The sequence below is a fragment of the Acanthochromis polyacanthus genome, chromosome 15 (assembly GCF_021347895.1).
Source record: "Acanthochromis polyacanthus isolate Apoly-LR-REF ecotype Palm Island chromosome 15, KAUST_Apoly_ChrSc, whole genome shotgun sequence".
NCBI lineage: Eukaryota > Metazoa > Chordata > Actinopteri > Pomacentridae > Acanthochromis > Acanthochromis polyacanthus.
Window position 1 is genome coordinate 22,459,233 of NC_067127.1, and position 25,028 is coordinate 22,484,260.

The 25,028-nt window shown below is 41.1% G+C and overlaps 1 protein-coding gene across 1 annotated transcript in view; it reads right to left on the bottom strand.

Annotated features, from left to right (window-relative positions):
- Positions 1-1,844: 1,844 nt before the first annotated feature.
- Positions 1,845-25,028, bottom strand: part of marchf5 (membrane-associated ring finger (C3HC4) 5) — a 36,801-nt gene continuing 13,617 nt past the window's right edge. Inside the window, exons 2-6 of the mRNA XM_022217423.2 lie at positions 23,501-23,703; positions 9,537-9,667; positions 7,655-7,838; positions 5,987-6,153; positions 1,845-3,070 (exon numbers count right to left, since the gene is read on the bottom strand). Coding sequence (XP_022073115.1) covers positions 2,954-3,070; positions 5,987-6,153; positions 7,655-7,838; positions 9,537-9,667; positions 23,501-23,703 — 802 coding nt within the window. The 3' untranslated portion in view covers positions 1,845-2,953. The remainder of the gene's footprint in view (positions 3,071-5,986; positions 6,154-7,654; positions 7,839-9,536; positions 9,668-23,500; positions 23,704-25,028) is intronic.

The following is a 25,028-nucleotide window of genomic DNA, read 5'->3' on the forward strand; positions in this document are numbered from 1 at the left end:
CCAATTTAAAGTACTGAAAAGCAAAAAACGATTTTGACATCACCCATGCCATTTTGAGTAAGAATATCTCAGTAACTACAAATATAACCCTGCTGCTTTTTTGTACAGTGATAGAAGACAGATAGAACTGTCTTGTAGAAAAATTTGGGGTCTCTGGTACCTGTCCCACACTGAGACGTTTGCCCCCCAAAATAGCCAATTTAAAATCTTGTCCAACTTTGGGAGCTCATATTTTTCAAACTGAGGTACCTAGAAAGCTCTAGTTTGCTAAGTTATCACACAAGTTTGTGTAGAATGGAACCCAGAGGTGTTAGAACACTTCTGTGCAGTATTTCTAGTACTTTTAAGGTCCCAAACTCCACTCGTGAGTAGGTATCTCTTAATTTTTTAGCATTTTTAGCGAGCCCCCATGGCCTGCAGAGTGTAGGGAAACACCTGGGGATGTTTGTGGGGCACTAGCTACATGCAGAGGCCTTGTATACCAACTCACAGCTCTCTGGTATGTCTAGAGGCTGAGAATTAACCACTGAAAGATGCAAAAAACGCTGGCGAGGCTTTTTATAGCCCAAATTCTGAAAATTTCAGACCCCCACAACTCAGAAACTATTTGAGCTACAGGCCTACAATTTTGCATAGAAAGTACTTTTGTGACTATCTAATGGCATGCAAATTTAGGACTAATTTGAAGATGGTGCAGCAACACCCCCAAGGAATATCTGGTCATTTCACCTGGAATGACCCAAATGGTAACATTTGGATATTCATAATCACATCATGTTCCCAAAGATTTAAAGCAGGGGTGTCAAACATGCGGCCCGAGGGCCAAAACCAGCCCACCAGAGGGTCCAGTTTGGCCCCTAGGACGACTTTGTAAAGTGTAACAATAACAGACATTAATTGCACATTTTAAAACTGTTTAACACAGAAAATGATCTCTAGAACATGACAAGTTGTTTTGATGTTGAAGTAAAATACTATATTGCTCATTGTTCTCGTGTCAGTCAATATTTTTTCTTCTTTTTGTCTCATTTTGTCATATTTTGTTTTGCTGTAATTGTTTTGTTTTTGTCATTTTGTGTTTCCTTTTTGTCTCACTTGTGTTGCTTGCCTATTTTTCTGTCATTTTCTTTTTCTCACTTTCGTCATTTTTTGTCATTTTGTCTTCTTTTGTCAATTTTTTTGTTCTTGTTCTTTTTGGTTTCATGTCATTTGTCTCATTTTTTGTCATTTTGTCTAATTTTTGTAATATTTTGTCTTGTTTTCCTTGTTTTTTGTCCAACTTCTCATCTCTCATGGTTTTATTTTCTCACTTTTGTCATTTTTTCTCATTTGTTAAATTTCTCATTTTTGACATTTGCCCAATTATTTGTCCCTTTGTAACTTTCTCGTCAATTTTTTTTTAAATTGTTTTGTCTCATTTTTTGGTATTTTGTTTCTTGCTTTTGTCATAATGTGTCTCATTTTTGTAATATTTTGTCTTGTTTTTATTGTTTTAACTGGTGCAGCCCACTTGATATCAAATCGGACTGAATTCGGCCCTTGAACTAAGACGAGTTTCACACCCTTGATTTAAAACAAATCTGTGCTGTTATGTAGTGCGACTGCACGTTTCAGTCCGTTCACTCACATTACAACAAGCCTTATGTTCACAATTGCAACTTAGTTTTTCCAGATTCAATCCATTCTTTTGTTGTATTAGGAGAATTTAAGTATTAGAATGCATCTTCATTGTTCTACATAATACCAAAGAAATGCTCTAAAATTAAAGTTTCATTCATCTATATAAAGAGTGTTGGAGTGAAAACAAACTAAGGCTAAACACAACTTAAGCAGGAAAATAGGGCTTGTGTGAACTGATCCTTTAATTTCCACACAGAGTCCAGTCAAAAGTCTCAGCTGCTCCCATGACTCATTTTAAATTGCCAACGCCTGGATGATAATTAGTACAGAACTGAAGCTGTGGTTCACACACACACACAACACAAAAGTCCATCATCATCTGGTCGAGGGGGGAAAAAAATGGTGAAACTGGATGTAAAATAAATCCGACATTAAAAGTCCAAAGGTTTCATTGCGGCAATGAATGTCACGGGAAAACTGTCCAACATCCTGAAACATCCGTCTCCTCTACGCGGTGTCATGGCAACAGGCTCGACCAAACCTGGTGCGCTGTGGTGGCCGACGAGGCTTCAAAACACCCAAGAGCATTTTGTAAAGTGGACATAAAGAAAATCCTGAACACTGCTGAGGCATGTGAGCAAAAAAAAAAAAAAAAGACGTCACTTATCGGTGGTCGGTGTGCTCATTTCTATGTGGTTAGCTTTAGTGTCACAGTCACAACAGATTTCCTCTAAATGCTTCCTAGTTTGCGTTAATATTCACAGATGTTACATTTTATTGTTTAATACATTCCATACACTGAACAGAAAACCTCAATCAATATAAATCCCCAACATCATCATCATACGGGACGTTTCAAACCTGCAAAACTATTATAAAACAATCGTTTATTATCATTATCATCATTATAAAACGTTCTAATTACACATGCCCCGCGTTCATCTCTAAAATACAGTAAGTATTTGTCACGTGGTTGTTGAAGCACATCCGCCCAGTCACTCGTCACAAGTTCTTGGGAATGGATGTGTTGATGTGTGGTACTGCACGCTAACTGCAAACATGCTCCGGTCCGCAAGTCTTGCCCGTCTTCACCTTACAAAAAGCGTCACAAGTTTACAAAAACAGCGTGTGGTGGGGATCCTTGCGTGGAGGTTGGCGGCGGTGCGATGGATCACCCCGGAGTGGGTGAGAAGGGGTGAGGTGGGAGAGGAGTAGGTAAATGAGGGTGATCAAGTCCGTTTCACCAGCATGTCCTGCTCACTGACAGTTCAACCCCTCCTCTCCTCCCTCCTTGCCTCCAGCAGAAGGTGTGCTCTTCGTCCGTCCTCCCTCCTCAGGCCTCCTCCTGCTCGGGGAAATTGAGGATCTTGCGGTGGGCTTGCCTCAGGTACTGCTGCTGTTTGAAGTACACCTTAAACGCCCCCTTGATGGCCACAAAGGCGATACCTCCCTGTAGGAGGAGAGAAAAAAGAAACTGCTGAAAGAGTTTAAAGACAGATTCAGCTCAACACATCAAAGCTTTCCCCTCTGCTGGCTTATAGAAGATCTGCTTTAATTTCACACCGACTATCAGGCACATGACAGCACCCACCATCTCAAACACACAAACGAGCCCTGCTTGTTTTCTGTTCTGCTGTGAGCAGGACATTCTAGGAAATGTTGACGATACTTCACTGTGCTTCTGGGATACGTTGGTTCAATTTAACTGTTCAGAATATTTCTGTATTAGTCTCCTGACGGTGTGATTCAGAGCTTTTACAATGTTCTCAGGTTTCAAGACCAGTTCATGGTTTGTGTTTGCCCACATGTTGACCGAGGAGGATTTTAAAGTGGACAGCGCTCCGTTTATACAACGATAAGTACATGTCAGTTACACAGATGGTACTGAGCACAGAAAAACCCTGTTTATGTTTGTGAAAGGCTGTAACTTACAGAACACAACAGCAAGGCACAGACTGGGCTGTAGCACCATGTCTGTGACTATTAATCGTCAAGGAACACGGTGGAGTAATGTGACTATAGGCGGATGTTTTTCTGTCTGTTCGCAACATTTCTCAAAAACAAACAGATTTGGATGAAATTTTCAGGGAAGGTCTGAAAGGACACAAGAACCAAGTGACTAGATTTTGGCAGTGATGCAGCTTTTAGTCTGGATCCATGGATTTGTTAAAGATTTCTGTAGCATTGCCAGATAGCTGCACAGATTTGTGATCAGATGATTGTGATCCTACTACAAATCCACCGCTGCGGTCTTATCGGAACTTATTCATTGGAAATGATACAAGGAACAACTGATTAAATTGTGGGGGTGTTTCCGAGTCCCATCAATTCCCGTCGCCCGCTACATATTTAAATCACGATTTGGTATCGGTACATAACGTACACATGCATAACACACGCCTGTTCTCAGTCACTTTGTCTGTGGGTACATCTATATTAAATGGTCACATCCGATGTTGCCATGATTTCTGCCACAAATTCTTTCAAGATTTCAGCCATCAGACACGATACAACTGAGCAGCCTCGGCAGAGTACATGACATGGTCTTTAATTTAAGCTCTCATTCAAGCCATGATGTGGTTTTTCATCTGTTTTGAAACGATGCAGTTATTGAAATCACCATTTGACAGATTAAGCGGTGATGAAAACAAATCTTTACAGGATTAAGTGATTTTTCATTTAGAACGAACAACATTAAAACTAATACGACTGTGAAAACTGAATTCAAATGGAGCTAGAAGGCGAGGAGAAGCCAGAAATGTTCTCTCACATACACTCCTGCTTGGATTTTCAAGTCCAAGGACTGTTTAATTAACAGCAGGACTTGTGTTACATGTTTCTGACCACTGACATTTCTGATTTCAGCGTGAACCTGCAGCTGGAGCAGACAGCAAACTTCACATTTTTTCTGTCAGCCTTCATGTTGGTCATGAATGTTGACAAGAGTTGAGTCTTCTGTTGCTACTGACAGAAAAAAAAAAACTGCTGTTTTCACCGTGGAAACGCTTCCATAACTGGACAAGGAGCACCAGGAAGATGCTGGTTGTTTCCTTCAACATTCATGTGGTTTTGAATGTTCAGTCATCCAGGGTCAGATCGATAAAGCAGAGTGCTACTGTAAGGGCCTGACGTATCTGAGGGAGGACATTTGGTGGAACTGACCAGAACTGAGGCGATGGCACGAGGTTGTTCCAGTTGTCTGCTCTCAGCACACGATTATGCACAGATTATTTTTGGCCATAACACAAATGTCTCTCTCCTCCTATCCTCCTCCAAGATTTAGTTCTGTGCAAGCACCGGATCATTGCACGAGGAGACTACTTTGACTGAAAAAAATTAAATTGGGTACACATTTTTGCTTTATATAGACATAAACTCTGAACTTCTTGATCAGACCTTCTATCAAACTAAGACTAATGACTCGTATTCATGCACAGCCGAAAATATGACAAAGCTTTCAGCTGGTGGCAGCAGTCTGACACTCAGTAGATGATGTTCAGTGTATCAGTAGAGTGTCTGTCCTCAGCACAAGGTTCCTCCAACGGAAAATGAAGATACGTGGTCCTACCGTCAGCTATAAATGGTACTAGCAAACCTACAGATGCTGTTTTTGAATCTGGGCAATGTGCTTTGTTTTATTCCCTGAACACTTTCTAGGTGTTCCACAGTACAACGACATTCCAGCTGCCTTTATGCTGCGTTTCTTGACAACACTGGACATGTCACTTCTCCATCCTCAGGTGCAGAAAGAAGCAGCTTCTTGTGATTATGCTGAATGTTGAAAGAACCCACTAGTTTTTGGTCCTCGTTAGTGTTAGACATTGTTTTATTTACAGATTTTGTAAATTCTATCCGTCAAGCTTTCACTACTTGTGCAAATATTACGCTGGCCTTGATTCCTAGCACGGTCATTTAATAATATGTATTTAATAAGACTTGACTTCAACTCTCTGAACCCCAAGCGGTTTCTAGAGGTTTGTATTTTCTCCCGTCTCATTTTTCACTCTGATACAAAGTCCTGCACCTCTATGGAAACAGCACAACCATCACGAGAAGTAGAAACTATCCAAAGATGTATTTTGTGCAGCATAGCACAGTTATAATGCCATAAATCATAAAAACAAAAGCATTTAAGTTGAATGGCTCATATGCTGCACAGTTAACCATAGTTAGTCATTTATTCAGTAGGGAGACAAAACAAAAGGAGATTACTTCACCGAATCCCCTCAGATTTATTTACTTTTCTAAATTTGAATTAATCTCTCACACTGTAATGACCATTTTTGGCTTTCTGAGCTGTCAGAACCATCATCAGCTCCTCTTCAGACTCATTCCTGTGTGTTTTCTTATGACTGCATGTACCCACCAGGATGGTCCTCTGTAGGTTGGAGTTGACGCTGCTGAACATGAGCTTCCCCACGATGGTGGCGATGGTGGGGAAGACTAGAGCGCCACACAGGATCCGTGTGGCCGACACGTGATCCGCCAGGGGGCTGGCCTCCGCCGGGATCCGAGGAACTGGACAGCCAATCCCTGCGGAGACACACAGGGGGCAGCGGCGAGCAGCCAGATCAAACATTTATTTTGTTTGTATGTACACCGAGACCACAAGTGATCTGGGCAGAGAGTCATTGGGTCGGAGCCTCAGGCTTATTCACCTGTGTTTATAAAGTCTGATAAAATGAGCACTGACCAACGGCAGGAAAAGCTTCTGTGATGGACGAGAAGTTAGTGTCTAAGATGTGTCACATGGTTACTAACACCCCACTGTTAGTAACCATCCACTGTTTGTTTAAAACACGATTTGTATCATCAGCTTGTGGTAACCGAGTTTGACTCATTGTACAAGCACAAATACAGACAGATGGGGTGCAAATTGAAAGGGTTCATGAAAATAAATTCCTGTTTGAAACAAAGCAAAACATGCTCTTGACCATAAATCACTCATGTTCCATGGTCTTACCATATTTCAATTACAGTGTAGAGATCTGGGGTGGTAACTACAGGAGTTTAATCTACTCCTTAACCATTCCTCAAGAAAGGACAATACGGGTTATTCACTATGTCGGCCATCAGGATCACACTCACTCTTCATACAGTCAAAATTCTTAAAATCTACAGTGAAATTCCAAATCGCACAAAATCATGCACAAAGCAAAAAATAATGTCTTGCCACAAAATAGACAGAGATTGTTTAGAGATCGAGAAGGGGCATATCAATTAAAGGAAAATACAACTTCAAAAAGAACAACATCTGTACAAATAGAAAAAGATTCTGCATTTCATTTTGTGAGGTCAGACTCTGGAACAGTTTGGGTGAGCAGATCAAGCAACGTCCAAACATGCAGCAGTTTAAAACAAAATATAAAGACAATGTTTTCACAGGATACAGGGATAAAGTGGCGGTGTGACAGTCACTGAGTGTGCACAGGTTAATGTTATTAAAGACTTATTTCTTTAATGATTTGTTTTCTAGATTTATTTATACATAATATTAGTTGGGTCTTTTCTTTCTGTTGTGTTTTTCTATTGTTTGGTCCTTTTGTCTTTGTCTTTTTATATAAATGTAAATGGACATATTGACGTATATTTATTATAAATCATGTTCACTATTACTGTTTAGAAATGGTAGTACTTCAACAGATTTACAATCATTTGTGTAAGGAGAAGAGGTGGGATTAGATAAGCTTCGATTTCTTCACACTCCTTTTTGAACAAGTTGTTCATTCTCTAAAAAAAAAATAAAATCAATTGTCTGCATCCATTTTGACACAAAGTCCCTAAGTAGACCCATGACAGACAAAATCCTCCTGTACAATGCCTCTGACTATACTAAATGTCATTTCATTTCTTATTACTCCAGCAGCCTCATCTGGGCTTTATCAGTAGCAGGGCTTAGAGCTTCATCTAACAGTGAGATCAACGTTTGAATGAGGTCAAACAAAAACTTAAAAGAAAATCAATGGCCCAAACACTTAAACACATTTGAAATACATTCCAAAAAGACTGACAGGTAAAACTGTTGTGTGCTGACCTGGGAAGATGCTGTTGAGAATCTGCAGTTTGTTGGAATACTTCCTCCACAGACGCAGGACGTAGTCCTCCCAGCGGATCATCTTGCCGAGGATAAGCATGACAGGGATAGTGGGCAGCCCGATGAGGAGGAATAGAGGGTCGGCCCGCTCCATCACATCCAGGCCCTCCTTATGGCCCACCACCTGGACAGCAGAGACAACGGTCGGAATGGAAAACTGCTGCAGACAAGTCAGGCTACTGACTTTTACTTACAAAAGATAAAGAAAGAATCAAAAAAATCAGGAGCAAAAATAAGCAAGCAACTGTGAATTCACCTGGCACAAATCTAAACAAATCCACAGAGTGGACTCTCCAAACAGGAATACATGAAGGCTGTATAAACAGCTTTTGAGTTCACTGTGACTCATACAACTACCTGAGTGTTCACCTGAACAATAAACTGGACTCTCAGACCACATTACAGCACTTTACAGGAAGGGTCAGAGCAGATTCTATCTACACTGACAGTCAATAGAAACTTTGAGGTAGAAATGTACGCAGAATTCTACTTGTAGGGGGGTTGTAATTATTCATTGTGGATTTACTGATGATCTAGTGCCCTGGTAGTTGCGATAATGATGAGTTGTCATTTTGTCATGATTTCTTGCACATGGGTTGGTCACTTTGCAACAGTGAACCAAATACACACCAAGCAATACTCAGTGAGTATCTGCACAATTTGAGAATGGGTTTTGAAGGCCTATATAAAGGCCCAAAAAAGGCCACCATTGTTAGTCCAGTGAACAGCATCATGCCGCGTCTATCACATGAACAACGTCTCCAGGCACTGGGTATGGTGGAGGCCGGTTTGAGCTACAGTGATGTAGCCAGGCGTATGGGCTGTTCCCAACCCACAATCAGAAGCCTGGTCCAAAGCATGCGCCGACGGATTGCTGCCTGCATCGAAGCAAATGGAGGCCATACTCGGTATCGACTGTTGTGACTTTGTGTTTGGCGGGTGCCGTTTTCTTTTGTGAAATTCTTTATTTTGAAATCATTCTTGAAACTTTAGATTTTTGTTTCTGTATGCCAATATGCTAAACAAATGATTCATATGAAGAAAATCCAGTTTCGGGCTTCAAAATAAAAATCATGTTTAAAAATATGGTCTCAAAGTTTCTATTGACTGTCAGTGTACTAAGCAGACTGGGCTCTTTTGGGGTGCAGGGGGACTCCTGAAGACTTTTTACGACTCTGTGGTGGCATCAGCCATCTTTTATAGAGTGGTCTGCTGGGGCAGCAGCATCTCAGCTGCTGACGAAAGGAAACCTGATCGGCTGATCAAGAAGGCCAGCTCTGTCCTGGGGAGGCCCTGGACCCAGTGCAGGTGGTGGGAGGAAAGAGGATGTTGGACAGTGTCTCCCACCCCATGTACGACACTCTGAGGGCACCGGACAGCTCCTTTAGAAACAGACTGCATCACTCTAGGTGTGCTAAGGAGCAGTACTGCGGATCCTTCCTTCCTGCTGGTATCAGACTCTATAATCAGCACTGCTCCCAACAGACCACACACACTCACTTAATGACAGTTAGCAAATGTCAAGTGCAAATACACCTAAGGGCAATTCATTTGTGTTTATATTCTTAAATTTGTGTTATTATTCTTGTGTTCTGTTTCTCTTATTTATATTGTATATATAATGCATATGTCTCACATCTTTAATTTATAGTTGTGTTTTCTTCTGTCATTTTGCTGCTATGACATTGCACATTCCCCCTTGTGGGACTACTAAAGGCTATTCTATTTGCCAGAGCACTAGTACAGTGTAAGTAACAACTTCCATCTGCCTGAATAAACCTATAATAAATAAAAATCTCTCTGGAGGAATCTCGGGTCGTACCTGCATGACAGTGACGGCACCGTAGGTGACAGCTGTCCAGTAGATGGAGCCCACCATGATGCCGGCTGCAGCAAAGGGGCCGGCCTTGGAGATGAGCCGGTCAGCCAGATCCAGCACATAAACTACAGGACCTGGTGAAGGCAAATGACGGATATGAGAGTCAGAACCGAGAGAAAACCTGTGGAAACCTGACAGCTACATTCATGGGGTGCTGGACCTCTACTGAAAATATCTTATGGTATAATATACTATTGTTTATTGTCACTACATGCACGCCCCATTTAGCCACAGAAATATTGTGCTGGGAAAAATGTCAATCAATTTTCAGTCTTTAATGATTTTTTTAGGATTTGTTTAGTATTATGGCGGTGACTGTACTAACAGAAGATCTAAAAATGATGCCTAATGCAATATTTCACAAATGCATGGGGTGTCGGAAAACTATTTTTCACCACTGCAGAGGGAGCAGCTATTTTTATTGGGAGTCCTCTATTGGGTGAAAGTTAAGCCGAGAGGTAAAGGCAGTCAGGTATTTAATCAGTATGGTCACCTGTAACCACACAGCTTCCTTTTCTGCTTATCAACTGCAGTAAAACAAACAAAGACTCAGGGAAACTCACATGCGAGAAACGCATGTGACAAAAATATGACAACAATGCAGTCACATGAAAGTAAAGTTTCTTCCTCATTGCTTACCAAAGTTTGAAGCAGGTCATGAGAGGTGCACACCTTGTGTTTAGGTTTATTGACACACAGGGAGGAGCTTCCCGGGCAGGCTCCACCGAGATTAAAAATAACTGGGCTGATTCTCGACAAGCACGGAATAAGGATTAATCTGAAGTCCAAACTTGCCTTCAGAGCAGTGACATCTCTGTCTGGCATCAGCAACAGGACCTAAAAAACATCTCTGCTGCAGCCTCCTCTCTGGCATTCTAGGCTGACTCGAGGGAAATCATGCAATATTTACAGGAAGGCAACCTGATTTCCTCACTCAGACAGACCCATCCACATCCTATTAATAACTAGCTCAGGAGTCAGTGGGAGGAGAACGGGGTGGGGAGTCGGGACGCTAGCAGAGGGACTGAGCACACAGCACAGTGCTGGGCTTCTGTGTGTTGCACTGAAATTCTAAACTCACACTGCAAGACAAAATCCACAGCACAGAACGGCTTGAGCTTAACGGTCCTGAAAGCCTATTTTGTCAAACACATTTTTACTAGGCCTCCGATGATTCTCCTGTTGACCAATAATTGATTGCTTTCTCAGTAAGACAAGCACTCAGAGCGCAGCACTCCGCCAAGGCTGCTCAGCTGTATAATTTCGACAGAGTCCTGAGAAGTCCGCAGCGGTCGATTTGCTCTGTTGGCTTGCAGGAGGCTGGAGTCTATCCCAGCTGACTTAAAGACGCATAGAGCGAAGGCAGGGAATACTTTGGACAGGTCACCAGTTTATCACAGGGCTACATACAGAGTCAAACAATCACATTCACACCTACAGATAATTTAGAATTACCAATTAACCTCAGCATGTTTTGGACTACTCCGGCTTCCTCCCACAGTCCAAAAATATGCTGAGGTTAACTGGTTACTCTAAATTGCCCGTAGGTGTGAATGTGAGTGTGATTGTTCGTCTGTATATGTAGCCCTGCGACAGACTGGCGACCTGTCCAGGGTGTCCCCTGCCTTCGCCCGAGTCAGCTGGGATAGGCTCCAGCATCCCCCGTGACCCTAGTGAGGATAAAGCGGTGTATAGAGGATGGATGGATGGCTGTTTTTGGACTGTAGGAGGAAGCTGAAGAATATGGAAAAAAACCTACACATGCTCAGGGAGAACATGCAAACATGCAGAAAGATCACAGGAAGGCAAAGACACAAACTGGGTATCTTCTAGCTGCAAGGTGAAAGTTATTTATATATTTATAAGTTAAAGAAGCTGGAATGAGGGAAATGTTCATTTCTTAAAGAACTTCTTAAACTGATTGACTATTATTGAAATGGTCGGTGACAAAGGTAATAGTTGGCAACTAATTGATTGTTGCAACTCTTCTTTCTATCGTGAGCATTTTTAAGCATATCAACAGATGTCATGAAAACACATACCTCTCTACCACATCAATACCAAAATTCAGAAAATGAGATTGCAACAAAAGTAAAACAACTATCAAAAGGTAACCTACTGGAGAATGTGCTTTTACAGTACTGGCATCAGCCACTCCCGGTGGAGCAACAGGTTTGCTGAGGCTTATGAAACAACAAACCTCAAAAATCACGTCGTTAAATTAAACTCAAGCTAAACTGAAAGTCAGAATTCAATCGATGTCACATCAGCAGCAAACAAAGCCAATATCTCAAACTAAGCAGCCCAAAAACAAACAGATCTGAACGCAGAATTCAAACCGAGTTTCGGTCCTTTTTATCAACATGTTTCACGATGCTACCATCCTGAAATGTTGTTGTTACTGGTTATGAACTGCGACAGCTGCCACTGCTGGAAAAACGCTCCATGCAACATTCCCAGAGATTAACTTAGCTTGTTTAGGCAAACATAGCAGCAGCTCACACTGAGACTGGGTGCTGCTAACAACATTAACAGGCTACTGACATGATATTTCAGCCTGTTAACATGTAGCTGTGTGTGTGTGTAGCAGACTGTGTTTTTACTAATGGTCTTTACAAAACATCAGCATGAGGAGCATGTTGAGCAGCAAAAACAGGCACACCAGTACACAGAGAGCCACTAGACGTGTAGCTTTTCAGAGTAACTGTTTTTGCGTCATTTGTTTTTGGTAAATGTATTATACCTTGGCTATATATTTGACAACATTTTCAAATATAATCAGGTAGCTGGGAATTACAAATATTATGCCACCACAAAAAGATGATTTAAAAAATAAATTACAGTAACATGTTCTTATCACTTCAAAGCGCTATTCAATGTTTATTTCAAGTAAAACCCTTTATGTTTAAATACATTAATTGCAATGGCTAATTGTTTTGCCTGGAGGAAATTGAAGAAATGCAACAGTACTGGTATAAACTACCACATTTCCTGTATCATGACATCCCTGATTTAGACAAAGTGTGTATACTAACACAGAACAGTGTTTATGCATTTCACAGACAGCGTGTTTGTGTAACTGAGCCAGCATTAAGCACCATCTGCTAAGGTACTGTTAAATCACTTCAAGCCTCCCATTTCTAACAGACGACGGTCAGTTTTAGTTCCTGAAATATCATTTAATGTTAGTTTCACTACCTGTTGAAAGCACCACCTCTTTCTGATTTCATAACATTTTAAGCCAACTGGCTGTTCTTGCATTGCATGCTAGAGCTAATTAGTCACAGAAATGTAGCTACAAAGCAGTAGATCAGACTCTTACTTCATTGTAGTGCCGGCTGCTGAGCTGACAACCTTAGACAAGCAAGACCGGTTGCATGTATTGTTCACATGTTTAAACAGATTGTTAAAATTTCTAACAAAAATAAAGAGTTCACAGGATGCATCAACATGTTGGACAAACATAACCTCATCTTGGATAAGTAGCTTTACTGGAGTTGCTGAAGTGTGAACTTCCTTTAGTCTCCAAAAAAAAAAAAAAAAGGAGCTATGCTCATTTGGTCACAGTAAGGCAAAAGAGATAACCGACCTCCACGCTAGATGTTATAGTCGGAGAAGAGCTTATGCAGAGTGGCATGAAGCCCCGCTAATAATGTTAGCTTGTGAAGCTGGTCATGTTTTCAACAAAAGCTTAGCACAGAGAAACACTGTTATTTTAGGTTATGAAAAGGATTTTAAACCACTTTGACATGTAAAGAAATTCAAAAGTCAACAGGATTTGGAATAAATAATAACTAATGGCTTCAAATTTGATTTTTGCTAATTTATGATTACAGTTAAGGTCAAATGTATTCCTACCTAATCTCTATAACCAATATGTTCTTACAGAAAATTACATGAAGACTGACAACAGATAACTGACTGTTAGACGTTTTAATTATAAATTGTGAATATTTCTTGTAAAAAAAAAAATAAAAAATTAAAAATGTCAGGTCCAAAATTATGATCAGTGGCAAGGCCTTTAACTGTCACCTCAACAATCAAACGGTTGTTATAATTGCTAACAACCTTCCTTCACTGGGATTTTGGATCACATGTCTTTGTGGCACTCTCCAAGTGTTTTAGGTTGAAAGCCCTTTTTGCCATCACTCAGATTTTTGATGGTTTCAACTCTGGACTCTGACTTTTTTGACTACTTTAGCAGTATGTTTCAGATTGCTGTCTTGTTGAAGGTCCAGCGATGGCCACAGCCACGTTTTATCTGCTTGAATGTAGCATTGTATGAAAAACACCTCCAGAACTTCAAATTCCCACCAGTATTTCCAACCTTGTTGTGTTGGAATGCTTGTCATTTCCTTCAGCAATCAAAATCCATGTCCCTGTGTCCCAACAACTCTGTTTTCATCTATGTTGACTACACCATTAACCAAAATCTTCTTTGCCAAGATTAGTATTTAGTGTTCCTGTCTTGGAGAAGTGGAGTATTTTTTTTGTATTTTTTGTGCACATTTCTGTAAACACCACCATGGTTGTCCTGTTTTAAGTTACTGTATTGTTCTTAAGATATTCTCTTGTTTTTCACTGTGAAGCACTTTGGTCACCCTGTTGGGCTACAGAAATAAATTTTGATTGATTGATTTTAGGCACCATAATACTGTTTCTTCAACCAGCACAATTGGCACAACAATTGCAAGTTCTTCTGTCCATAGTTTCTTAATCTATCTGTATGTAACACGTTTTAGCTATTGGATACTTTGAATTTCCCCAAGAAGATGAATATACAGTCTCTCTCTTTCTCTCCCTCTCTAATTTTCTTGCCAGTGCAGGGGTGACTTTTGGCTTCCTACCAGCCCTTTGAGATTTTTCAGTGTGGAACTCCTTGTACTCTTTGATTATGGTTTGCACTGTAGCCACTTTCACTTGAAAACACCTGGATAAATGAACTTAAATGAAAGTTCTCTAAAGTTTTTGGCTGTAACCATGACTTGCAATTGACGAATAACTAGAAAACTACAGCATCATTTTTCTTAACTCATAGTGCAATAGGATCCTATAGAACATAGTACATATTAACATCTTTTCTATCACTTCTCTATGCTCTTTCCAGCCAGAAGAAATCTATCGGTCAAACAAACAAAAAAAATAACTGAAAATCCAAATTTCGCATGAGTATGAACAATTATTTGCTTAACTGTAAGTTTGGAAAAACAACAGCAAATATATCAACCAGGATTTACACACGTGGACAAAATTGTTGGTACCCCTCAGTTAAAGAAGGAAAAACCCACAATTCTCACTGAAATCACTTGAAACTCACAAAAGTAACAATAAATAAAAATTTATTGAAAATTAAATAATCAAAAACAGCCATTACTTTTGAATTGTTGATTAACATAATTATTTAAAAAAACAAACTAATGAAACAGGCCTGGACAAAAATGATGGTACCTCTATAAAAGATTGAAAACTATTTGACCAGAGTGACATGATTAACTCAGGTGTGTCATTTAATTGACATCACAGGTGTTTCCAAACTCATAATCAGTCAGTCTGCCTATTTAAAGGGAGACAAGTAGTCACCCTGCTGTTTGGTGAAAAGGTGTGTACCACACTGAACATGGACAACAGAAAGCGAAGGAGAGAATTGTCCCAGGACATCCGAAAAAAAATGATAGACAAACATCTTAAAGGTAAAGGCTATAAGACCATCTCTAAACAGCTTGAAGTTCCTGTGACAACAGTGGCTCATATTATTCAGAAGTTCAAGACCCACGGGACAGTAGCCAACCTCCCTGGACGTGGCCGCAAGAGGAAAATTGATGACAAATTGAAGAGACGGATCGTTCGAATTGTATCCAAAGAGCCCAGAGCAACCTCCAAAGAAATTAAAGGTGAACTCCAAGGCCAAGGTACATCAGTGTCAGATCGCACCATTCGTCGTTGTTTGAGCCAAAGTGGACTCCATGGGAGACGACCAAGGAGGACACCACTGCTGAAAAAAACTCATAAAAAAGCGAGACTGGAATTTGCAAAAATGCATGTTGACAAGCCACAAAGCTTCTGGGAGAATGTCCTTTGGACAGATGAGACCAAACTGGAGCTTTTTGGTAAGGCACATCAACTCTATGTTCATCGACTCAAAAACCAAGCATACGAAGAAAAGAACACTGTCCCTACGGTGAAACATGGAGGAGGCTCAGTAATGTTTTGGGGCTGCTTTGCTGCATCTGGCACAGGGTGTCTTGAAAGTGTGCAAGGTACGATGAAATCTGAAGACTATCAAGGCATTCTGGAGAGAAATGTGCTGCCTAGTGTCAGAAAGCTTGGTCTCAGTCGCAGGTCATGGGTCTTCCAACAGGACAACCATCCAAAACACACAGCCAAAAACACCCAAGAATGGCTGAGAGAAAAGCGTTGGACTATTCTAAAGTGGCCTTCTATGAGCCCAGATCTGAATCCCATTGAACATATGTGGAAGGAGCTGAAACATGCCATTTGGAGAAGACACACATCAAACCTGAGACAACTGGAGCTGTTTGCTCATGAGGAGTGGGCCAAAATACCTGTTGACAGCTGCAGAACGCTCATTGACAAATACAGAAATCGTTTAATTGCAGTGATTGCCTCAAAAGGTTGTGCAACAAAATATTAAGTTATGGGTACCATCATTTTTGTCCAGCCCTATTTCATTAGTTTGTTTTTTTAAATAATTATGTTAATCAACAATTCAAAAGTGATGGCTGATTTTGATTATTTAATTTTCAATAAATTTTTATTTATTGTTACTTTTGTGAGTTTCAAGTGATTTCAGTGAGAATTGTGGGTTTTTCGTTCTTTAACTGAGGGGTACCAACAATTTTGTCCACGTGTGTAAATATTATATCTCACAATCTTACAGTATCTGTTTAGCTTGCACAATGAAATCATACATTTGTTTGTTTTATTGAAATTGGGTTTAAAGGTTATTTTTGCACACTTTCTGAGAAGGCTGACATTTGTAATCACATTCTGAAAAAAGTCATTTTGAAACCGCTCTAGTCTGGTTTGGAAGTGAGGCCATTTAGCCGTATTAAAACAGTGCTGAGTCACTGGTCATTGTGAAAGCAGGACTTGGTTCAAGAACACTTTTCCCTCCGGCCCTGTCAGCAGCAGATTGATAAATATATTATCCTATTCATGTATACTGCAAGGCTGGTGTACAGCAAGTACAAAACAGATCGACCTTGTAGCACAGAAAGCCTCCATCACTTAAAGTTAAGGACAACTGCTGCAGTTGGTTACAGGCTGATGGCAGGGGGATTATTTCCAGGGCTACTGAGCCATCATTTAAGACGTGGACAGATTTAATGCAAACACCTGAGCACATACATTTTCATGAGCCTTCAGAAAAAGCCAAAGCATTGACATCCAACTGGAACATCTCTAACTAACACAGACATTAGCCTACACATTATGTGTATAAACAGCCACAGATTTCTAAACTAACTCTGGGTTTAAATGGGTTATTTTGGGGTTATGAGTTCTTTAGGTTTGAACATAAGACGGACTTTATTAAACTGTTTGTACAGTGTGTCCACTATGAGGCTGTTACCCATAAGTACTTGCCACAAGTTGTGTACAATTCAGCCAGTGTTTGCAGCGTACCAAAACTCACTCTAGAAGGCTTTGAGTTCTGCATAGCATTTTAAGCATGCCATTCCAAAGGTCTTTTTCTTTAGACTGTACTGCTCTGGCCCACTTGTTGAGGAAAGAACCTAAAGCAAGCAAGGACATTTGTCACTTTTAAAGCTACGTAAACTCACAACAGAAATCTTGCAAGTTATTTCTAAAGCTGTCGATAATACAGCAGCTCTTTCTTGACTACCGCCAGCCTTAGATGCTTTCCAAAACCCCTTTTACTGCACCTGTGTTTGACGCCCAGACTGATCTCACAATGCTTGAGAGCAGTAATATGGCATATTTTGATGACAGCACTGGAATCTCTTCCGCTTTCTCCCTGCCTAAGCATTACGCCATCGCAGCCAGAGTGAACCGGGTCGCCCTTAATGGCCCCTGGCAGGATGGACAACTGAGCAATTCATTTCAGCTGCTGGCAGCAGATTCCATAATTAAGATAATTAAAACAGAGGGAGGGAGGGAGGGAAAGTAAAGGAGAAAGGGGAAAAGTGCAACTGCAATTCCTCAGTAGTGGGCACGCACGTCGGCACACCTTTCCAAATGGCTTGTTTACTCTCTCTTTCTCTCTAGGCTGAGTGTCAGTAAAGATGGAGCAGCAAGGACACGCTGTCCTCTGAGTTATACTGCCAGCCAAATTAGCATGATAGGCTGGCTTTGGCTCTGCAGCAGGTGCTGGGGGGAGTACAGACAGAACAGCATATAGCTGCCCGTTCTTTGAAGGTATAAGTGCTACCAGCTGTGACCTTTCCTGTGCCATAAGTCAGTGAAAACAATCAAAACCTGGGTTAATAGAAAAGTTGATCTGCAGCTCTGAATCACCCCCTATCTGATCTGGTGGCAGGTAGGGGTCCCACCCTGGGAGCGAGAAATAAGTAATGACTGTCAAGCCTGTAGAAATGCAGTGTCCTCAGCAGCAACCCTGAGCAAATAAGTACTGTGGCAGCTTCCTGACAGTGCTCCCTGTCTCCATCTGTCCACAGATTTAGCTCCATCACCCAAATTGAGAGCCATCTTCCCAGCGTTGTCACCAAGCTTTGGAATTGCTATTATTCAGAGGGCTAATTAAAGCTGCTGCAAATACCACAACTTGTGAAGCCCAGCCACTCAAATGATATTCAAAAGGGAAGACACATCTGTGCTTTAAGTTTTTTAGCTAAAGATGGTACAGCAATTGGCTGTCTGCACAGCATGCAAACCCAAAATACAGGGTGGCATTGTGTCTTAATAACCATAGTAAAGAGAGCAGGACTGGAATAAAAAATGGGAAAGAAACACTGCAGCAATGATGCAGCAAAACAGACAAAGCTGTTCTTCTCCCGTTCACTCTGAAGTGCACTAACGCTCAGTGTATCCTGCAGCTAGGATCTCAAGTCGTCAGACATTACAAATACAATGTCAGCTAATAGAGATTCACTGTTCTGCATTCAGAAGTGATACACGTGTTATTCAACAAGAAGAAAACAAGATACAGTAAAGCCCTTTGTGACCTTTGTGGAACTTACACCAATCAGGCACAACATTATAACCACTGACAGATGAAGTGAATGACAATGATCATTTTGTTGAATGCAGAGTTCTGCTGGGAAATCTTAAATCCTGACATTAATGAGGATATTCGGCATGTACCACCCACCTAAACATCGCAGGTCAAGCAACCCCCCAAACCAGACACCCTCCGGTGCAACAGCAGACCTTGATGCCAGCTGTCACTGTCAGCAGAGCAATGCACCCGACACACTGCAAAAACTCCTCAGAGCTACGGTGTTCACCCAGGTTCCACACTCCCCAGAACCAGATCTTAATAAGCATCTGTGGGATGTACCGGGATAAGCCGGATCTAGGTAGGTCCCACCCTGCAACCCACAGGACCCACAGAATAGCTCCAGAGGTCCTGTGTTCATGCCCCAATGTATCAGAGGAGTTTTAGCAGCATCACAATACTAGGCAGGGGTTGATAATGATATGCCTGATTGGTGAATATTTGTGAAATCTGATATATATCCTGTTTGCTCGGCAATGCATGTCAAAACAAAAAAAAAAGGAAATTTAAACTGGACCCTAATGAAACAGTCATGATGTGGTAAAAGTCTACACAGCAAACCCAAATAGTTTGCAAATGCAGTTTGACCCTAGTCTGACATCACGCAGAGCCAGAGATGCAAATGAGCAAATCACCACCCAATGTTTGCATGTGTTGCTCTGCTGGAAAGGCTCGCGTCTGAGGTACATCCTGTCCTTTCTCGTCTAGAAATGTCACCATCACAGACCCGAGTTCTAATGATGTTTCAATGTGATGTTTAGGTCACAGGCAAGCACTGAAGGACAGCTGCAATTTCATGAATTCATCAGCGGAGCGGCGGCGTCACTCCACTCATCTCCCCTCTGCTCCGTCAGCCTTTGATGAGCTCCTCCCGTGACCCAGTTTCACTCTCACTCCTCTCTCCTAGACAGATCCAACATCCTTGCACGGCTCCCTCGCCACCTCTGTCTGACACTTGCTAATGGGATTAGGAAAAAAGACACTTTTCCCTGTGGTGGAACGCTCTCTGAGGTAAACTCAACAGGCACTGTGCATATTACCAACCACTGCTCCTCCTTCTGTCCAGATACTTTCAGCTGCTAGAGGGAAATGAAAAAATCTAAAAAGTACGGTTGGTTACCTGCCACAGTAAATGGCAATGGCAGATAAATTAATAAGGCACTGCAAGCATTGCAAAAATGTGCAAAAAGGTTTGTCTGTGTGGGTGCTGGCAAAAAAATACTAATTTAAAATTGAAGCTACCTCATCTGAAGTAATTGACAAAACATCCTGAGGCTAAAACTCCTCTGATGCATCCTTACAGCCTGTCATTAAAACTGAAGTGAAACTGAAGAAAGCTATATACAACTAAATCATAGGTAACAAGCCTCTGGTTGCTTATATAAAGGTCCCAATAAATGAAGAGTGATGGTAACATATGCCTCAATGTATCCTTCTCTTAAGGCACCATCACCCAGTAGCACAGTCACAGTAAAAAGGAAGTTCCCCTTCTAACCACTGGCATATCCATCTAAACACTCTACTGGTGTTTGCCAAAACCACTTCAGCACTGGAACACATGACAAAAGAACACAAACTCTGGAGTGGGCATCAGGAACTGGAGGGTAAACACTTTACCTTCTGGACCACAAGTCATTTTTATAACTGGCTTTTTAAAAAGAGCTTGCCAAAAATAACTAACCACAAAGTCACCATAATTATGTGGGACAGTGTGAGAAAACACTGATGCAACGAGTCTGAATCATGAATTCTAACACTGCTCTGTGAAACAGAGGCTCAATTCATAATGCGTCTCAAAGCCAGAGCATGTGAGCGAGATGCTAACCTCATGCATTTGCATTATATACCCAATTTTAACAGACTTCATAATCAACGATGATTCCGTTCCAAATCTGGTGTCTGAAACTGTGCAAAGAGAAGGAGAAAAAGGGTATATGAATATGTAGTGTAACCTTAGCAGAGATTTATTGTGATACAGCCACAGTACAGATTTCCTTTTAGCATGTTGCCAAGCAACAAGTCAGATATGGCTTCACCTCAGTTTCACTGAATTACCATTTCTTTTCGTATTTCCTCATTTGCTATATACTGATGCATTAGGGATAAAGGTGTTCTTCACCTGACACAAGCACTGGAAATGCAAATAAATGAAGTTCTTTACAGCTTCAATCCACATGTACGAGAAAATACAGACCTGTGACATAAACGGAAGTTGCCAAATTTAAGTTTAAGTCATGAGACAATCTGTGGTGGATCATCAAGACCTGAATGATATTCAGGTAAATAAAAAATATGACAAAGAAACATTGATTCATCATGAATACATTCACTATTTAATAGTAAATGCCCTAAAATATGCCAATTTAAACACGGGAAGACTTTTAATTAACCGATGTTTAAAAGGTCAGATCGTTTTTTAAAGAAAACTACAAAATACTAACAAAATCACCAATCAAAGCCTATAATATTTAAGTACATTTGTCTGACAAGTATTCACTTTGCACATTTCATTCTAGTGTCACAAACTGCCTCGAAGAAATGCATTTTTGAAAGTCTTCTCTGGTCACAAAGTCATCTTTGTGTGTCAAGGGTAAATATTTAGTTTTTTCCCCCACAAAAATAGTCAACAGCCTTAAAATGTCTTCGATGCAACTCAAAACTGTTGCTTTCTCTAGAATGTGCAAATGTATAAATCCCTGCTGTTCTCTTGATCCATCTCTCCCCATTTGCTGCAGCTCTGCACCACCTACAACTGCTCAAACACTGTTAAACCATTCTCTGCTACACAATGGCAAACTGTTAAATTGCCATAATCCGGCCATACATGTTTGAATCAGAATCTGATTCTTAAAAGCAATAACAGAGAAAGCTCCACTCTATCAGTTGACAGGATTGGTTCCTTAGTGTTTGTCATGTATATAAGCCCTCAGAGCTGCATTAGAGTTTCTGAGACCATCACCGGCACTCGGCAGTTTCAAGGTGGAAATGCTCTGCAATGTCGTTAACTGCTTATTTTATCATAAGTCATCTTAAGGACATGTTAATAAAGGTCTTTGAATTCTTCCAAATGTGCGAGCCAAGAGGTGTGATATTTTAATGACTTGTGAATCATCACTTACTATATAAATAATTAAATGCAATTGTTCTCTGTTGCACTGCTCTACTAAATGTTTTTTCCCCTGCATGTACAACTTAATGTAGCACTAATTAACAGTCCTACTGGGAACTGTGAGCTAATTAACACGACCTTAAATACAAAAGAGGGTGACAGACATATTCATAAATACCTAGCAACCAGCCAAGTGCCAATAATCAGCTCTCAGAGAGATACAAAAACATACACTTGAGGATGAGAAAGCGTCTAAAGAAGCCGACCTGAAACCTGCTGCTCACATCACCAAAGTGATTGACAGCACAGCCTTGGTGGCTATAAATATACATGAACCCGTTTACCAGCAGGGCCCAGCCTCCTGCAGGCTAACATTCGTTTAAGTCCAACTTCTGTCTCAAACTGAAACTTTCCTCTCTGTGCAGTTAGAATGGCAGTAGCCCAGTGGCTGATGGGCAACCAAGCGGCAAGTGAGCACTATTAACTTTCCCAGTTCTTCACATCTGGCAGGGAAAAAATAATAATAAAAAAAAATGCATAAAACCAACATTATTCTTTTTGAATTTTGTCACAAGTCTGTTCTTTGTTTCAAAAACAGAGCATGATGACAGTGGGTCACTCAAAAAGGTGTGGAAGGTGTAAAAACAGAAAGAAACTGAAAAGTGAGCAGGTTCTAGCCAAATAAGCATGGCTCTGTATGGCATGTTTTCACTACATGAGTCATTGCTTTTGGGAACAATTGAAGCCCTCGTCACTCTGACGTGTCAGGATAATTGAGGCAGCTGCTTCTCTAAACTGCTGCTGGTCAATCAGCCAGAAGCCAGGCTGTGTAACAAGTGAGCACCCTTCTGTTCCTTGTCAGGCTGAAGGGAAATATTTACTCAGATCACCACAGAATCTATGCTGGCTCCGGAGTAAACAAACGTGCACTCAGGCAAGACAAACTGAATAGCTCCCAGCTTTGGGTATGGTTACTGGCAGCAACTATTAAAACTGCCTCTAAAGAGAAGCTTCAGTGGTCTATTTACATGGAAATTTGCTCTGTAATGCTGTTTCAGCGGTGACGACTGGCAGAAAATGAGCGCTGCTGTGACATTTTGACAGTGGAGTAAATTAAATTTCCATTTCCGAGTTAGAAACTTTCTGGCACGCTCTCCGTATAGCACAGTGCTATGAGGCAACCAACTGACTTCATATTCTTCATAGTTTAACTATGCTGTACATATCACACTTCATACTGTGTTGTCAGAAACTACAAACTGTTACTGTGCAACATCTAGACATTTTTAAATTGATCTTTACCAAATTATTTTATACAAACTGTAATTGCTATAAATTACACACCATCTAAGAGGGAGGAATCAACTTATGAACGTACTTAAAGCTACATGCAGTAAAAGCTGTCCTCTTGAAACACACAAAACTGAAGAAATATCTGCCTCCACAGCAATTCAGGATTTCCATGGGCACAGAAATCTGTCTCTGAAACAGAAAAGCTCTCGGAACCAAGCTGGCAGAAGATCATAAGTTTACTACTTATCTGACTGGCCCTACTTTTATCCTTCGTGAAATGCAACCCACCCAGTTTGGGAAAGACAATGAGGTACTCTGCATTGCATTGTGGGCAGGCGACACGCGCTGTGCTGTTGCCTCGCTGCTTCTCATCCACCCAGCGCTGTAGGCAGGCCTGGTGAACCCACTTCGTCGAGCCACGGCAGCGACACGGACGCACCCACTCTGCTGTGCGGTCGTCCTCGTCCGTGGCGAAGCACACCCAGCAGCTCCTAAAACAAACACACACACCCACAGTTGGGATAAGACAATAACATATAAACACAACTGCAAAAAAAAAAAAAAAGTGTTACAGGTGATGACAACTGATAACGTGACTCTTGAACCAGAATAAATATAGCATCAGCACTTAAAAGTGTGTGATAAATGCTTGTGACTCTCGTAAAACAAAATCCAACTAGCACAACACACAAGCAAACTGGAGGAATAGCTAAAGAAAAACCTGCTTATGATACAAGACCAGACAACCTATGTTCAATGAGGGAAGATTGTCACTATACAAAAGGTTACATGAGTTGATGCAATGAACTGCAGTCTATTGAGATAAAGCTTGAGCCCCCACATCTGTTGACAATGAACAGATCTAAAGTCACTGAGCCGTGTGTGCGTGAGCATCTGATTGTGTGTGGTAGCTGGGAGGAGAGTAAAAGACTGCAAGTGAGACTGATGTAATCTTCTATCTACCCGTTTGGTGAAAAACAGGCAGTCAGCAACACAAAGTTACTGCAGACATGAATCAAAGGTTTCAGCTTAGATAAGGCTCATTTTGAGTTCTCGATTACAAAACAAGTGTTTGCAAGGCCATTTCTCACCATTTAAGAAACTGTCTAAGTAGTGACCAAAGCCTCTCAAATAACTTCCTGCTACATGGGCTCGATGAACACGTGCACAAATAGCATCACTCTGGGCTGGTGACTCTGCTTGAAATCACCCAGGATCAATACACAAACCCTTCAGGCAAACACGCTGTAATGAGGACTGCTTGTAAAGCATATCTGACTGTACCGCAGGAACCGTTCAATGCACACACACACACACCAGCTCAAACAAAAACGCTCCCTTCATTCTGCCATTTGGATACGAGGCAAAGAATTTCCAGGGAATTATGTTTCAGATCACATCACAATGTCAAATTCTTCCTTTTTGCTTTGACCAATATTTGCAAAAAAAAAAAAAAATTCTATATCTGACATGTGCACTGTTTATTTTTTTTACTTGCGCTACAATCTCCTGACATTCCCTTTAGCACTAGTCAGACACTCAAACTTAAATCCACCAGGGCATCCCTGCACCTGTGGGACCAAATATTCTCATAAACAGCTCGGATGCACAGTGAAAGCAATAGGGCACTGGATGCAGACAAAGTAAGGAAACATTGTCTCCCTTGTGTGTGACATCCAGACAAATGCCTTGTTCTGGCCTCCAGCCAAACCATATTTTATCAGCCCCCTCCTGGCCACATGTATCCCAGCACATCCTCTCTCCTCTCCCCTAACACTAAATCCTCACACACAGTGAAGGGCCTTCTACTTAAAAC